We start from the raw sequence: 17,400 nt of genomic DNA, 5'->3' as shown, positions 1-17,400 counted from the left end.
AAGCCCTCAGGGACTCCCTGTTGCCTGAATGTATGAGTCTACATTGGCAGAAAAATCAAGTCTGCAAAAACATTGAGCCTGACCAATTCCCTACTCCAGGCTCACAGCAGATCTGAGATGATGTGGGCAGTCCGAGAGAGGCTGACCAAAGCTAAAGGACAGGGAGAGACTGTTGTGGGAAATAGTTTCCTTAAGGACATTGAGAAGGGAAAGTTTCATTCATTTAACACACATTATTAGGTTGATTGTGGCTGAGTATCGGGTGTGGTGATGAGGACTGGCGGTGTATTTGCAAGCTGAGAAGATCATGGGGACATTCTCATTGGGAATGCCTAGAAAAAACAGGAAAGGGTGGAGTACATTCAGGCTGGTCAGGCACTGATGGGGGTGGGGGCATCAGGGGGTGGAGGGTAGAGAAGGCTAGTGGTTCTCAAAGTATGGCTCCTGGTGCAGCAGCATTGGCCTCCCCTAGAATATTGTTAGAGGGGCACCTGGGTGGCTCAGTGGGTTGAAGCCTCTGCCTTTGGCTCGGGTCATGATCTTGGTGTCCTGGGATTGTTGGGCTCTCTGCTCGGTGGGGAGCCTGCTTCCCTCTCTCTCTCTCTGCTGGCCTCTCTGCCTCCTTGTGATCTCTGTCAAATAAATAAATAAAATCTTAAAAAAAAAAAAACCCCACAAACTGTTAGAAATGCAAATCCTTGGCCCTACCCTCTACCTCCACTGACCTGTTGCATCAGAACCTTGGGGCGTTGGCTCCCACAACTGGTTTAGGTGAACTGAGACACAGGTACTCTTTTTTTTTTTTTTCCTTTTTAAGGATTTTATTTATTTGACAGACAGAGATCACAAGTAGGCAGAAAGGCAGGCAGAAAGAGGAGGGGAGGGAAGCAGGCTCCCCGCTGAGCAGAGAGTCCAATGCAGGGCTCAATCCCAGGACCCTGGGATCTGACCTGAGCCGAAGGCAGAGGCTTTTTTTTTCCTTAAAGATTTTATTTATTCATTTGACAGAGATCACAAGTAGATGGAGAGGCAGGCAGAGAGAGAGAGGGAAGCAGGCTCCCAGCTGAGCAGAGCGCCCGATGCGGGACTCGATCCCAGGACCCTGAGATCATGACCTGAGCCGAAGGCAGTGGCTTAACCCACTGAGCCACCCAGGTGCCCCAGAGACACAGGTACTCTTAAGTGCAAAGGTGCCAAAGCCAGACTGCATGTGTCCAAATCCTATCATTTTCTATTACCGTCAAAAGGTAATTTAATCTTTTTGTGCTTCAATGTGCATAGCTGTAAAATGGGGATAATAGAGCCAAAGTCATAGGTTGCAATGAGGATTTATTTATGTAAAATGCTGAGACCAATAAACATAAAAAAGTTCAATCCTATCCTTTTTACTCTGTAACTAAGTGTATAAGGTTGTGGTAAGTTCATTTCAAGAGACCAAACTGGGGGCAATCCAACTGAAGCCTGGGTCTGGGACTCCCCTGCCTCTACCCCAGGGTCTGGCAGCAGCTACAAGGCTAACACAAAGTCTTATGAATACATATGGCACACCTCTGCCCCTGCCAGAGAAACCTCATCTTCGGAGGGGAGATGGGGCATATTTGGTTGGGAAGAGATCAGATGCAGGAGTGCCTGCCACAGGGATGGAAAAAAGAAACAGTAGAATGTAAACCCCTTGGGCCGCTGCATATGCATGCCAAGTTATTTATTGGTGAAAAGATGCCCGCATGGATAGCTAAATACAATCCTCCTGCATTCAATTAACCTGGTTAACAACAGGATTTATTTGTCCTGTGTCTTCTCCATATTGTGAGGCCTCTGGGGCCTTTCAGGATGGAAGCTTAATTGATCATTGATTTTCCTGGTCAGGAAAACCTGGTTAGAGTTGTTAGCAGAGCCTGCCTTTGAACAAGATGTATCTTTCCTTAAATGTGCTGTCCACAAGAGCCTGCCTTTGAACAAGATGTATCTTTCCTTAAATGTGCTGTCCACAAGAGCCTAGTTGGTGCAGTACCAAGTGAAGACAGTTGGCATTCAAAACATCTGCGATCCAGGCTGGGGGCCTTCTTGTGAGACTGAAGTTTGGACTACCAGCTTCCCAGTCTCTACAGAGCTGTAGTTGGGCCCCATGGCCAGGAGGCGAGTGAACACAGCAGTAAAGCATGGTGACTCCCACTTCTGCTTTCCTTACTGGTTTACTGGGGCTTTGTGCCCATAGCCTGTCTTCAACACCTCTCCTAACGGCTGATCTCCCTTTTCAGTGTCAAGAGTAACCGGCATGAATTAATAATGCTGTCTTGTTTCCACTGTATTTTTACATTGCTCTTAGAAATAAATGATTATTTTCTATTCGTAGCTCAGGGAGTGATATATCTCCCTTTAAAATTTGTTTGCCTAAAAAACCCCAATTTTTTTAACGAAATATATTTGCCTAAGTTTAAACCAAAGGCAAGTCGATTTGGGATGAAATATTAAGTAAATGTAATGATTTAAATTGAGGAAACAGTGGCTGAAACACAGAGCCTGCTCCAGTTCTGCAGGTGTCTGGATCTGACTACCGTGTTTTCCAGATTTCCCGCGGCTTCGCCCTCCTCCCGTCAGTTCGGGGAGGCAAGGGAGGAGGAGAGGAGACTGGGACAGGAGGCGTGGCCCACTCACAAGTCCCATCCCATCCACGCGCCCTTTCCACAAGCCACGCCCCGAGCGCCCCTCACCGCCCAGGGTCCCGCCTTTGCCCCGCCCCGGCTGGCCGCAAGCCCCGCCCCAAGCGCGCGCGCTAGCCCGGTACCTCGCCCCGCCCCCCTGGGCTCCTCCTTCTCGGCCGCCGTTGCGCCGCTCGGCGCGGCAGGAAGATGGCGGCGCAACAGCAGGACCGTGAGGGTGGTGCGCAGCTGGCTGGGCCCGCAGCGGAGGCCGACCCGCTGGGCCGCTTTACGTGTCCCGTGTGTTTAGAGGTGTACGAGAAGCCGGTGCAAGTGCCCTGCGGTCACGTGTAAGGGGCGAGCCGGGGTCCGGTCGCAGGGCAGCCTGATTAGGAGGGGTGCGGCGGGGTGTCTGGGGCGGAAGCGCTAGGACCGGGCTAGAGGGTTCTTTTCCCCGGGCCCTCCGGGGCTCCTGAAGGTCGGTGGAAGTCGGCGGGGCGCTCTTCTCACTTCCAAGTATTCTCCGGTTTGTTGAGCGCCTGCTGTGTTCCAGGCTTCTGTCAGGCTCCTTACCCGTGATAGTGGAGTCGCACCCTGCTGGGGATTAGGTAGGGTCTGAGGTGGGCCCTTGGTGGGGCTCCTGGCCGGCGCTCCCGGCCGGCTCATTCGGTAGAGCGTGTGACTTGTGATCGTGGGGTCGTCAGTTCGAGCCCCACGTTGGGCGTAGAGTTTACTTAAAATAAAGTCGGACTTTGGACCGTGGACAGCCACGGTTTCTCTTGAATAATCTGTGCATTGCTCCTACGTATGGTACGCGTATGGCGTCGTGTATCCAGCTCTACCAAGTAATTCGAATGTGCACTGAAGTTGGAAAAACGCTGAACTAGACTAAAAGAACAAAAGGGAAGTCTTGATAATAGATTTCACCGGTCTGCCATTAACGGTGAAAGGGGTTGGGAGTTGCAGATAGCTCTTTTTAGTATTCCTACCTGTGTACGGGCTTTGCTGCATTTTGTTTGAAATTGAGCCTCCAGGGCCTGCATGTTGCTGATGCATTGGTTGTGACGCTACAGGAGAGGGGTGTGAAAGTGACCAGTACAGACTTTGGGCTGGGCTTCGTGCCTTGAGGTTGCAGGATTTGAATCTTAGCCTTGCTCCATCAGACATAAAAACACCTAAGCTGAAAGAACTGTAGAAAATGTGGCTACTTCTTGCTGCTCAGTGTTGGCTTTTCCTCAGTGGCCTCCCGCAGTGCTTATCTTGGGCATTATCTTGGCAATGGTTTTAGAACATCTTTGTTGGAAAGTAGACACAACAGGCTTCTGCTGGGCCACAGGTATTTTTACTCCTCCAGCAGTACTGCAGGGGAAGGGGGTTGATAGCCATTTTGCAGGTGAGGGGACTGAGGCTCACGTAGGGCAGACTCACCATTGTCTGACTCTTCCCAGATGAACCGCAGGTGTTTCCTTGCCAGCCCAGAAAATAATTTGGCACCTGATAAGGGCTCCCCAGCCATACTGACTGCTTTTTGCTTCTTCAGGTACTCTAAGTTCTTTCTAGCTTTAGGCTGTTCCCACTTGCGGTTCAGTTAGCCTGGAACGCTTCCTGCCCCATCTGCACTTCCCCTGTCAGCTACCCCAAATCCTTTCGGGACTTCACGTCCCAGTTTAACTTCCCTTATCATCATTCCTTTTTAAATTACTTCCTTGCTTCACTCCCAGCACTTCCTTCCTCCCCTTCTTCCTTGTGGAGAGCCAAACTTAGGGATCATGAGGGCAGTGACCGTATCTGTGTTGCCTCTTTCTGTATCCCCAGTGCCTGGCACAGTGTCTGAGTTTCCATCTTCCAGTTTTACATTCAACATACTAAAATATTTGTATGCCCACCATGTGCCAGGTTCTTGGGGCATAGTAAGAAACAAGGTGATTCTGCCCTCAAAGTTTACAATCCAGTGAATTGATGATAAATTAGGCTAACAAGTGTTAAAACTATTGTGAAAATTCAGTATGCAGTGGGAGAGTATTATAGGGATCAAACTGGTGTGTTTGGGAGTGATCAGGTAATGAAGGGATGGATGACATAAGAAATTGGTGGTGGAGGCTAGATAGTGTTCTCATTGAGTCATCTTTTCCTTGGTTCAGCCCTCACTACTCTTACCTGATTTTGGATTAATTAATTGGATTTCATTCACAATTAATATAAAGAGGCTTGACCCGGCACAGTTTACCGATGGAAGAGCAGCAGAAGTTGAGATTTCCTTGAGCCACATGAACCTTTCCTAGGTCAGAGGTCAAGGGGCAGTACTGGGTTTCTTGGCTCTTTTCGGTACTCACCATCCTGGTTCCATGTGTTCATCAGTTCGTGCTGATGAAAGACAGATGGGTGCACCTCTGTGAGGGCAGTACAAGTCCCCTTTAGTTCCAGCCAAGTGCTTTTTTGCTCAGCCTAGTTATTGGCAGATTTTTGCTAACTTTCATGCTTAGAAACCAGCATCATTGTAGCTTTTGCTGGGTGGGGCATTGAGTTTTTATAAAACTTTATTTCAGGCCCTGAATGACTATGTCCCTCCAATTAAGTGGAATATAGCTGGAGAAGGGCAGGTGGCTGGAAGCCCAAGAGAAGGCTGAACTAGATCAAGACCTGTGAAAAAGGAAAGAGAAACCAAAAGCAAGCCCAAGACTCAGGGACTGTTTAAAAGCAGGCTTGCATGGTGGGCATGACTCAGGCACAAAGTGGCTGTGAACGTTTGGTCAGCGAGCTGTAGCCTGGTGTGTGCTTAAAGGCATGAAGCTGCTTTTTTCTACCAGCTGGGCTTGGTTTCTCTGGGACCTCTGCTGTCTTGGGTTCCTCTTGTGATCTGCCTTTGAGAAGAGTTACAATAAATGGTGCCTGCAAGGCCCGTTCTGCCTCTCCAACCTAACCACTTGCCCTCTCCTGGTGGTCTACCCATCATGGTCCTTTCTGCTTTTTAGAACTCCCTTTGTACTTCATATATAGTCTCTTTGTGGAACTCTTTGTGTCCAGGTCTGGGTGACTGTCTGTCTCCTCCTAGTTTTAGGTCTTAGCTCAAATATCGCCTCCTTAAAGAAGCTCAGTATCATCCACCTCGGCTGATCTCTGCTCATTTGATTTCCTTCCTGTCTGTAATCGCTGTCAGAATGAACATTTGTCTTTCTCCACTTTGGAATATAAGCATCAAGAAGACACGGATTTTGTTTACTTCTCCACTGTGCTCTCAGTGGTGAATCACTAGACTCATCCTGTCCCAGACTGGTTTGTTTTGTGTGGCAGTGTTAACATCTAGTTTTATGACAAAAAGGAAGAAAATCCTTAGAAACAGTAAAAATTTGTCAGTGCGCAGGTTAGCTTTCCTGAGTTCTTCCTGGTGGGTTTTGTTATCTTATCTTAAACCTGTTGGTTATGTAGCCAGGCTGTTTTCATGCCCCGTTATCCTCTCTCACTGTGTACACCACCGCTCAGCTTCACTCCCTGCATAGTTCAGGATAGAAACTTGGCCTTCTTTGACTTTCCTTCTCCAAATTCAGTGAGTTCCCAAGTCCTACTGACTCCACTCTGAATCATTTCCTGAGTTAATTCTCTGTAGCCTTAGGCCATTAGAATTCCTTGCCTTAGCCATCTGCTTGGTTTCTACTTCACGGCTCCTGTCTTTTCTCACCTAATTAAAAAAAAAAAAAAAAGGAAAACCAACAACTCTCATCCATGATAACCTCAGCTATTTTTCTAAAACTTGGACTTGGCCTTGTTGATATCTTTAAACATCTGGGTTCCTACTGTTTTTGAGGAAAGGGGTTAGACTTTTATTTCCTTACATGCCTCATGAATTTTTAAGTCTAAGTGCCTGGAATATTCTTATTTACCTCTGCCAGCCGAGCTCTTTTAAAGCTCTTTCGTGAATGCTGCCTCTGAAGACATATCAGCGCTGTCCTTCTTGGGTCACAGCGAGGTGGTCTTGTCTTTGTCTTCTCGTAGAGTTTTGCCTTCACCTCTAAGGATAGCGCCTCCTGTTTGTGGTGCTTGACCCTGGACTGAGGCTCTGCTGCATGTATTCCATCCCAGTAATCCCAGAGGTGGCTACCACCATCCCCATTTCATAGAGGAGAAGCTGAGGTTCAGGAAACCCCACCAAGATCCCTCAGTGGCCAGTGCTATGAAGACTGTGCCACAACACCTTTCACTGTGTGTCTTTGACAGTTTGTGTTTGTTTCTGTTGGTGGACCTGTGTGTTTTTGGCAGGACACTTCCCCTCCTACCCCTTTCTGGCCTGGGAGGACTTAGTATCTGAATCAGAAAGAGGGAGCAATATGTTTTTATAATCCATTATTCATTGATGTCTTTTAAAAAGTTGATCCATTTTTGTTGTCTTGTCTCCACAATGCATGACGCTGGTTCTCTGTGTGTCTTGTTCTAGCTTTTGCTCTGCATGCCTGCAGGAATGTCTGAAGCCGAAGAAGCCTGTCTGTGGGGTGTGTCGCAGCGCTCTGGCCCCTGGCGTCCGAGCTACGGAGCTCGAGCGGCAGATTGAGAGCACAGAGACTTCTTGCCATGGCTGCCGTAAAAATGTATGTGGAAGTAAAAGGGAAGAGTCAGTGTCTTTTTGTGACAAGAGGGGGTAAAACGCAGAGCTGTTGCCACGTTGTTTCTGAAGTTAGAGCTTGACTAGGTGACTAACAGCACGCGTGCATGCTGGTTATCAGTGGCAATGGCTGTGCTGTTTTATTTTAGTGACCATATTGGTTTTACTTTGTTTTTTTAAGAGTTCGTTTAGTGTATTATATATTGTAGCTTTGAAAACCATAGGAGTGACTTATCCCAGTTTCTTCCCCTATAAAAGAGCCACTTCCCCAAAGCATTATGGGTATAATGGTAGGATGCCATTTCTTTTTTTTTTTTTTTTAGGATGCTATTTCTTAATTTTTTTAAATATAAAATGAAATCAGCATCTCAGAAAAGCTTCCTGCTGTTGTGAATTTAAGGGGAGATGTTACAATCTGTGTCATTATGGACATAAAAGATACTTGAAGTTTTTTAGTACTTGATAGGGAGAGATCATGACATAAAGGTCATTATGAAATTACGTGATTGTAAGAGCAATACTTAACATTTGAAATGCATCCATGCTCTTTTGTATAATCGTATTAGAATCAAATGTATGTACTTCACCATCTATATAAAGGAGAAATACTACTGTTTTATTTCCTAAGAATAGCCTTATAGGTTTTGAAATCATGATTTTGTTTATTTTGGACTGTACAAACAAAGAATAATGTAGGTTTGCTCCTTACTCCAGAGATTACCTCTTGAAAAGTGATTTAATTTAGAAGGGCAAAACATTTTCTGCGCTTTGACAAATAACACGTAAGGTTTTTACAAACACCTGTGTAGGAATTTCACAAAATAGGAGCATACTATATAATTCTAGAACTTTTTCTCACTTTTTATTTATTTATTTATTATTAAATTGATTTATTTATTTTCAGAAAAACAGTATTCATTATTTTTTCACCACACCCAGTGCTCCATGCAATCCGTGCCCTATTTAATACCCACCATCTGGTACCTCAGCCTCCCAGCCCCCCGCCACTTCAGACCCCTCAGATTGTTTTTCAGAGTCCATAGTCTCTCATGATTCACCTCCCCTTCCAATTTACCCCAACTCCCTTCTCCTCTCTAACACCCTTTGTCCTTTTTCTCACTTTTTAAGGAATTTTTTCACTTAATGAAACTTCACTTGCTAGACATGCCAGATTCATTTTTTTAACCACAATAGTATGGATGGCCGTGAATGGGTATTCCTTATTTACTTCCTTTCAGAGTGATTTAGCACTGTAGGTACAAAGTGGTTATCATTCTGAATAGGACTATTTCCCATCCCTTTTAATTGGGAGCTCTTTGGTTGGTGGTCTGAACTCAAGTTCTTTAGCTGGAGGTAAGACAGGAGCATTACGGTAAGCCAGAGCTCACATAACAAAGCTTGCTTTTTTTCTTGTCGTTTCCTTTAATTTTGAAACTCAGGATATTAAAATGAAGTTACCCGTTAATTTATGCATACAGGAAGGGTTTTTTGTTTTTTTTTCTGTATACTTTTGATTTTTCTCCATTTTTAAAGATTAGTGATTGTATTGCATTTCCAAGTGTCCTAACCCTCCAGAAATGTTGATCTTATCTTCCCTTTAGCTCTCCTCTTCATTCCTTCTGCTTTTTCTTTCCTTTTAGAACACCTGCCATGAAGCATTCTCCTCTAGGTTTTCTTTCTCTTTCCATCTTGCAAAGACTAGATTTTATAAGAGAAATAAAACTCAGATTTTGTTTTTGTTTTTTTTTTTTTTAAGATCATTTATCAGTATCTGGCATTCTGTACTTTAACTAAAATTGCTGGTCTTTATCTCTTTTACTTAAATGATTACTTTTACTGCTGCGCATAATGAAAGTGGTTCTTGGCTTGCTGTGAGGAGACTAGTTTAAACACTATGTGGAAAACTGAAATCTTCCCTGGGTTTGCAGTATGTGAGCAGAGAGCATACCTTGAATAAAAGCAAACTTCTAGAAGAGTTACTTTGAGTGGAGGCAGTTGTCCTGGGTTGGGCAAGTCAGGCATCAGCCTTGGTATTAACGAATACCCTGCAACAAATGTGCTTTCAGCCCCTGTAAGCATAGCCAGGAGTCTGGTGAGATTGTTTGCCAAGGTGGTACAGGTCTGGTTTTCATCTTGATCTTGCTTTGGGACTCTGTTGGCCCTGACTAACTTATGGGCTCTGATTCTTCCTGTCCAAGTTTTTACTATCCAAGATCCGGGCCCATGTGGCTACCTGTTCCAAATACCAGAATTACATCATGGAAGGTGTGAAGGCCACCACCAAGGATGCCTCCCTTCAGCCAAGGTAAATGACTCAAAACACTCCCTTAGGCAGAGGTTAGCTGTTGCTATGAGGACAGTGGACACTTGGCATGATCAAGGGTTTAGTTGTAGGAGTTTGAGAAAGTGGAGGTATAATTGCTAACCTGGCTACACCTGATGTCAGTTTTTGTTTTGGGGGTGGGGTGTGGAGGGCTCCGATGCTCACTTCATTTATTAGCTCTGCTGTTACTTTCAACACTTGACCTGATTCTGAAGTAATTGTCAGAATCCCTGTCAAAGCACACTGAATGTTGCTCCTTTTTTGGAGGGTACAGTGGATAAAGTGTGGAAAAGTACTCACAGAGAAGTTTTTTTTTTCCTGCCTTTCATCTTCCAGGAATGTCCCAAACCGTTACACATTTCCTTGCCCTTACTGTCCTGAGAAGAACTTTGATCAAGAAGGACTAGTGGAACACTGCAAGTTATCCCATAGCACGGATACCAAATCTGTGGTAAGAGGAACTAGGTTTTGTTGTTTTCCTTTTTATGAAAAAAAGTCAAACTTACAGAAAAATGGACAGGATTAGTACAGTGAACGCCTGTGTGCCCTTCACCTAGATTCACGGATTAATAACATTTTACCCTGTTTGCTTAATAATACTCTGTACGTACATATATTTTGCTAACAAGTAATAAGTTAAAGATAACCATGACTTTTTGGTCCTACTCACTTCAGCGTGTTATCTCCTAAGAACAATAACATTTTCTTACAAAATCACATTTTTGTGTTTGTCACACTCAGGAAATGTAACATTGACACAATTTAATAGCGAATTCATGTTTAAATATTAACAGTTGTAGAGGCCCCTGGCTGGCTCAGTCTCGGTGACCCCTGTTCTCAGTGTTGTGAGTTCAAGCCCCATGTTGGCCATAGAGATTACTTTAAAAAAAAAAAAAAAGGAATACCCTGAAATTTTAATAATTGTAATATCCTTCATAGCAGTATTATTCTGCCCCCAAATCCTGGATCTTTGTGCTTCGTGTAGCTGTCATGACTCTAGTGCTCAGCTTTTCTTCGCCTTGCATTACCTTGACATTTTTAAAGAGGACAAGCCAGTTGTTTTGTAAGATGTCCTTCAGTTTGTGTTTGATTTCTCATCATTCCATCAGCCATGTGTCCTCTGGGTGCCACATCAGGGGTCACGTGGTGTCTGTTGGCCCTGTGGTTGGTAATGTTACCTTGGATCCCTTGGTGTCTGTGAGGTTTGTCCTCTGGAAAGCTACCATTTTCCATTTGAGAGTAGTTTGTAGTTGTGGAGAAACAGAATGTGTATGAAATTGTTAGGAAAGTGCTTATCAGTCTTGTGACTGATCGCAGACTGGCATGTAGTTCTGTTTTGTTTTAATGTTTGGATGTGGTCCATGTCAGCAGGATTACCCCTTCCTCTTTTTTCCCCCCAAGTAAGCTTTGTGCCCAATGTGGAGCTTGAACTCACAATCCCGAGATTGAGTCACGCACTCCACTGACTGAGCCAGCCAGGTGCCCCCTTGCCTCTTAATGTCATTGACAGACTAGGTCTTTTTTTTTTTTCTTTAAGATTTTATTTATTTATTTGACAGATAAATCACAAGTAGGCAGAGGGGTGGGCAGGGATGGGGAAAGCAGGCTCCCTTCTGAGCATAGAGCCCCAGGCAGGGTTCGATCCTAGGACCCTAAGATCATGACCTGAGCCGAAGGTAGAGGTTCAACCCACTGAACCACTGAGGTGGTTCAAGCTAGGTCTTGATACAGCCTCCACCATAGTTTTTTTCAGTTTTCCATTTATCTCAGACTGTTCTCCTGAACTGTATACTTAGTTCTTTGGTCACACTTCAGCTCCCTTGCCTTAAAATGTGATGCATGGACTTTAGAATGTGCATGAGCTTTTGTGAATAGGATTAGGCCTGGTGGCATTCTTTTTGTTTGTTTGTTTTTTTGCAAATGTTAAGATACACCTGACCTTTTTGAGAATACATTAGGTCTTCTCTAGTCTTACCAGGTCACATTCCAGTTAGTACAGCCACTTTTTACATGGGGCTCCCTGAGTTCTTACTGTTGTGCTGTGACAGATTTGACAGATAAATTCCCTCTTGTCTGCTTTTCCCAACACTCCTCACTAGGGAACCTGGCAGGCTTGGTCATTGTAAGTCATTTTCAGCCAGGCCCTGTTGCTGCTAGGCACACATGCTCTCTGGTAACTGTTCTGGGGACTCTGTTTGCATTAAGTTCCTGGCATGAACCGTCCTCATCTTTTCCAGGTAACACTGAATCCTGCTTTTAACTGAGTTCAGAGTATCAGGTGCGAATTCCTTTCTTCTCTCTTCCTCCTTCTGTCTCAGGAACTCTCTGATCTAGCCCTGAGGTCACAGACTGGCAGTCTATGGGATATGTCTGGACTATACACATTTTACCTTCCCTTTTAACCTTTAAAAACCAGAAGATTCTCTGTCTTGATACTCTGCATTTGAGAAACTGGAGGTTCTGGCAAGAGCCAACTGGCCTAGAGTAGTTGCTGCCCTTCTAGATGGGCTGGGCTTACATCTGTCCTCCTTGCTCATGTGCCTTACTAGTCTGGTCCCTGTGAGCACTTGAATTTGCAACCCTTATTCTTTGTCCTTAACATTCCTTTTTGTGTTGAGGAAAAGGCTCCTTTCCGAATTTGCAACCCTTATTCTTTGTCCTTAACATTCCTTTTTGGGTTGAGGAAAAGGCTCCTTTCCAAGCCTGGCTCTGCCAGGGTCCTCAGGCTCACACAGAGGACTGAGCAGAGGGCCCAGCCCAAAGTAAGAGTACCTGCTCCTGCAGCTTACCCTGCCCTGTGTCTTGTCTTACCTCAGCTTCGCTATCTACCCACGCCTGACTTGTTTTCCTGCAGACATGCCCATCTTCCTTGGCTCCTTGGTGAGAGGAATACTCGATCTGTTCTCTCCCTAGATAATGTTCAGTTGATCTTTTCTCTCAAGCTTGTTGTTTTCCAGCTGCTGCTCTTTGAACCCGTTTTTTTCTCCCCTCCAGATTCAGCCTCCACCCCTGCTGAGTCATGTTCTCTGTGGTCCCAGCTGACTTAATTGAGTCCTTGCTTTCTGTCACCTCTTTGCATTTTTTTTCTTCTTAAGATTTTATTTATTTATTTGACACAGAGTGGATGCACAAGCAGGGGGAGCTGCAGAGGGAGAGGGAGAGGGCTTGATCCCAGGACCCTGGGATCATGACCTGAGCCAAATGCAGACAGACACTTGACTGACTGAGCCACCAGACATCACCACCTCATCTTCACAATTTTTAAAATACATTTTCTTTGTGTGTAGTCCATTCATGGTAAAAAGTGTCTCTCTAGCCCGTTCCCCCTAGTTTTCCGGCTCCCTTTGATAGCATTAGTTCCCAGTATTTCTTTACATTCTTGCATTTTATTCTGTTTGGATATAGTAAATGCATTATGTTGCCATTTGCCATTTTTATTTAATAGAGGTAAACCTGATCTAAAACTGAAACTCCACACTATGGTGACCTGCCAGCCTCTCATGAGAGATCACGCACAGAGAAGTGATTGTTCTCAAAAATAAACAGCCTCACCACTTGATGCTAATATTTGTCTTTCTGACATTTATATCTTTATTACATAGATGACTTTGGAAATTTTTGTAGGCAGATGGCAACCTGAAATGGGCGTCGAACCTGCTGTTTCTCTGTGATGCCAGAGTAGCTTCGCAGTGCGCATTCTTTGCCCACAGTAGGCAAGATAAGAGTTATGTTCTGTGAAAAATACCTGAAGCCAGGGTTTCAGCTCTTCCTTCAAGATGTTTTAGTTGTGGGGTGCCTGGGTGGCTCAGGGGGTTAAAGCCTCTACCTTCGGCTCAGGTCATGATCCCAGGTCCTGGGATCAAGCCCCGAGTTAGGTTTTCTGCTCGGCGGGGAGCCTACTTCCTCCTCTCTCTCTCTGCCTGCCTCTCTGCCTATTTGTGATCTTTGTTTGTTAAATAAATAAATAAAATCTTAAAAAAAAAAAAAAAAAGGTGAAACAATACTTAAAAAAAAAAAAGATGTTTTAGTTGTGATTCTTTTTTTTTTAAAGATTGTATTTATTTGACAGGTCACAAGTAGGCAGAGAGGCAGGCAAAGAGAGAGGAGGAAGCAGGCTCCCTGCTGAACACAGAGCCCAATGTGGGGCTTGATCCCAGGACCCTGAGATCATGACCTGAGCCGAAGGCAGAGACTTTAACCCATTGAGCCACCCAGGCGCCCCTTTAGTTGTGATTCTTAATGACTGATCACTCAAAAGCAAGTGTGAAGAGACCCACAAACACTACCCACCTGTCCCCTTTGCACATTTTCTGTTAAAGTTTGCCAGACAATCTTAACTATTTTTTGGTAATTATAAGAATGATAATGGATGTGAAGTAAAGTGTTGAGACTGGAATTCATTTCCTACCACCATCCTGCCCCGTAGTTTTTAGAAGGGAATAAACAAAGAAGTTTGTGTGCTGTCCAAGGCAAGTGGCTTGACTGTGTTGTAGAGCTGGTTAGCTGCAGAGCCAGTACTGGAACCCGGGTGCGATAGTACGTCTTTCTTTCATTTTTTTTTTTTTTTTTTTTTTTATTTTTTATTTATTTGACAGAGAGAGATCACAGGTAGGTAGAGAGGCTGGCAGAGAGAGAGAGGGAGGGGAGCAGACTCCCTGCTGAGCAGAGAGCCCGATGTGGGACTCGATCCCAGGACCCTGAGATCATGACCTGAGCCGAAGGCAGCAGCTTAACCCACTAAGCCACCCAGGCGCCCCGTCTTTCTTTCAAATACCTTGTTTTTTGTCAAATAAGTGTGCCAAACTAAAATCTAGGTGTTGGGGATAAGGGATGGGTCATCAAAGTATTACCTGCTTTTCTGTAGGTTAGAAGTTCTATTGCACGCTAAGTTTTACAGTGCAGACATACATTTTTTTTTTTTAAAGATTTTATTTATTTATTTGACTGGCATAGATCACAAGTGGGCAGAGTCAGGCAGAGAGAGAGGTGGAAGCAGGCTCCCAGCTGAGCAGAGAGCCCCATGCGGGACTCAGTCCCAGGACCCTGGGATCATGACCTGAGCCAAAGGCAAAGGCTTAACTACACTGAGCCACCCAGGTGCCCCCAGACATAAATTTTTAACACATCTTTGCCTGTGTTTATAAAATACTGCCTTAGATCTGGGTTAATTTGGTTAAGGGTTAAGTGCACTCATAAACTTGATAGTGCTAGAGTACTTTGTGATTTCTGGTACTGCAACCTACTTTTCTCTTTTTCCCCCTCTTTCGGCTTTCTGAAATCCCTCTGGTTCTTTTGTCTCTGTTGAAGCCTCTCTTTCCACCAGCTGTTGGCCCTCTGTTCTGTCTCCTTTCCATCTATAGACTCCTTACCTGTTAATGTTTCAGCCCTTCCCATTGGGAGCCATCTCCTGCTTAGTCTCTGGACCTGACCCACCTTCTAGCCCCATAGCTGCAACTTCCAGCCCAACTCCTTCCACAAAGGAGTCTTCCACTGTTTCGGACTGATCTCTTGCCAGCCCCTTTTGTCACCCCGTCTTCCTTGTAAACAGTGGGGTTCCATTTCCAAGCCGACCACTTAGGCCTGCTGCTTCCCCAGGCCCAACTCCTCTCTGTCCGTATCTGAATTTTATGTTCTAAGCAGACTGATCACCTGGCTGCTGGCCTATCCTGCTGCCCCCTGGCCTCTCCTCTGTGCCGCTGCCTGTCTGCCAGAGCACCCTTTCATGTTCTCTTTGTCCTAACAGATACCTCCCTGTTTTCAAAGCCCACATTGACTTCTTACATGAGGGCTTTTCAGCCTCAACCCTCTCTTCTAAGCTTTGACTTTGTAAAAATAGCACAGAAGGCTGTGTTTTACTTCTCAAGATATGGTTTGTCGTTTCCTGGGTTTTCTTTGTGCTTTTGGATCATTTTGTCTGCTGGGTCAGAGGGCCAGAGTCTAGGCCGTGGCTGGGCTGACACATGGCCTGGTCACAGTAGGGGGTCAGAAAAGGGTGATGTCGTGCCTAAAGCCTTTATGCATTCTCAGCTGTCATATGACCCGAGGAGGAGGCTGACTGTTCTCTGGGATACAAACATGCATACGAAGGAGTGGCCAGGCCCTAACCCCATGTGTCAGGAAAGCTGTCCTGGAGGAAAGGAGGCCAGATACAGGCCACAGAGGGCTGAGCTCAAATGTCAGGTGCCTGACTGTGCTTCTTTGTTGAAAGGTTTGCCCGATATGTGCCTCAATGCCCTGGGGGGACCCCAACTACCGCAGCGCCAACTTCATAGAGCACATCCAGCGCCGGCACCAGTTTTCTTACGACACTTTCGTGGTGAGTCTGGAGCCCAGGTCCCCTTGGGGGACCAGCGCAAGGATCTCCCTTCTCTTACCTGGAGAACTGTGGGTCCCATTGTTGGGTTTTGTCACGGGTGTGATGGGCTCCCTGGAACAGCAGCCGTGTGGTCTGTCCCCGTGAACCCGGTGAGTGGCCAGAGCCTTTGTTGTGTGGTGTTGAAGAAGGTGAACTGGCCAGTCATCTGCAGTGACACATAGTGAAAGTTTGCTCCCTTGGTTTTTCCCCAAAAATGTTTCCTGCTTCTTTTTGATATGTGTAGTTTTTCACCTGTTAGGGAACCTGGCTTAGGATCCCAAAGGTCAGATGCTCAGGGGGACCAGGCCCATAATGGCAGTGGTCCTCGTGAGGATTCGCACGCTGTTCGGTATCCAGCCCGTCCGGTCCAGCTGATCGTTAGCGTGTAGAGGTAGAGGGTTAGTACTACCTGTCTCCTCCACCTGCCCCAGCAAGCTGGGAAGGCAGAATGTCGTAGGAAGTATCACATACTTTTTTTTTAAAGGGCTTGAGGTCAAACAAAACACATCCACTCACCAAAGGTGTTCATCCAGCTTGTATCCTTTCCCAAGAGCTAAGCGGCTTTGAAGGGACCCACTGTTGTCTTGGCATAATAGTAATGGGTAAATTTGGCCACCTGTTTTTCAAAGTAAATGGCCAGTTTGTTTACAGATAAATGTCGTGAGGTCTTAGAGTAGTATTCAGTCTTAACGGCTGTATTTCAGAACCTGAGAATGAAAGTGTGACTCTTTCCTAAGTTGTCACAAAATATTTATTCTCAGTCTAAGAGAATGTCTGAGGTTCAGACTTCAAAATAACTGTCCTTTTTGTGAGTGCTGTGAAGAGGAATAAGGTTCCTAAGTTCTACCCAAGTAGATAATTTGGCCTCATTGAATCAAAAAGGCAAATTTGACTCCAGTACTCCCCTTTGAGTACTTGGCCTGTGCCCCACTCCATACACGTGCCCTCTGGTCCTCATAGTCCCTGTCTGAGGAAGCCATCAGGATTTTCATCAGGCTGGGGCAGCAGAGGCACGAGAGATCAAGAGAGAAGTTTGCCTGCAGTTTTGTGGCCAGCATTGCACCCTGGAGCCGGGCTCGGTCCCGGGTCGGTCACGTCTAGAGCCCAACGTCCCTGGGCTGCACCGCTTCTCCTACTGAACGTGAGTCTTTGCAGCTGTAACCAGTGCTGAAGCCGCGTGTCTGTGTTTGGCCCACAGGATTACGATGTTGACGAAGAGGATATGATGAATCAGGTGTTGCAGCGTTCCATCATCGATCAGTGAGCAGTCTCCGCTGGCCGTCTCCTGTTCCAGAGCTTCCATTGTGTGTGAGGCGTGGAACATGTGACTCATACACCTTAAATGTACAACGGACCTGTGAGCTCTGGTGTTAGCATAGGGTCCCTTCTGACAGGAAAAGAGGTCTCCAGGTCAGAGCCGTCCTTTTCTTTGGGGTCTCCCCTCCTGTTCATTCTGTCACATGTCCAGTCTCTGACTGCTCCTCAGCTT

The 17,400-nt window shown here is 45.7% G+C and overlaps 1 protein-coding gene across 1 annotated transcript; it reads left to right on the top strand.

Annotated features, from left to right (window-relative positions):
- Window positions 1-2,807: 2,807 nt before the first annotated feature.
- Window positions 2,808-17,191, top strand: RNF114 (ring finger protein 114). The gene is made up of 6 exons (XM_059132857.1): window positions 2,808-2,989; window positions 7,069-7,219; window positions 9,432-9,538; window positions 9,893-10,007; window positions 15,765-15,872; window positions 17,110-17,191. Exons 1-6 carry the CDS (start codon window positions 2,850-2,852, stop codon window positions 17,173-17,175), a joined length of 687 nt encoding a protein of 228 aa, XP_058988840.1. The 5' UTR covers window positions 2,808-2,849; the 3' UTR covers window positions 17,176-17,191.
- Window positions 17,192-17,400: the final 209 nt, after the last annotated feature.

This window comes from Mustela lutreola, chromosome 9 (genome assembly GCF_030435805.1).
Source record: "Mustela lutreola isolate mMusLut2 chromosome 9, mMusLut2.pri, whole genome shotgun sequence".
Taxonomy (NCBI): Eukaryota; Metazoa; Chordata; class Mammalia; order Carnivora; family Mustelidae; genus Mustela; species Mustela lutreola.
This window is presented reverse-complemented; position numbering and strand designations above follow the sequence as displayed.

Excerpts from the sequence above, each read along its gene's own strand:
- RNF114 (XM_059132857.1), top strand. The coding sequence starts at position 2,850 with ATGGCGGCGCAACAGCAGGACCGTGAGGGTGGTGCGCAGCTGGCTGGG. Across the intron at positions 2,990-7,068 it reads CAAGTGCCCTGCGGTCACGT|CTTTTGCTCTGCATGCCTGC; the intron begins GTAAGGGGCGAG and ends GTCTTGTTCTAG. Across the intron at positions 10,008-15,764 it reads GCACGGATACCAAATCTGTG|GTTTGCCCGATATGTGCCTC; the intron begins GTAAGAGGAACT and ends CTTTGTTGAAAG.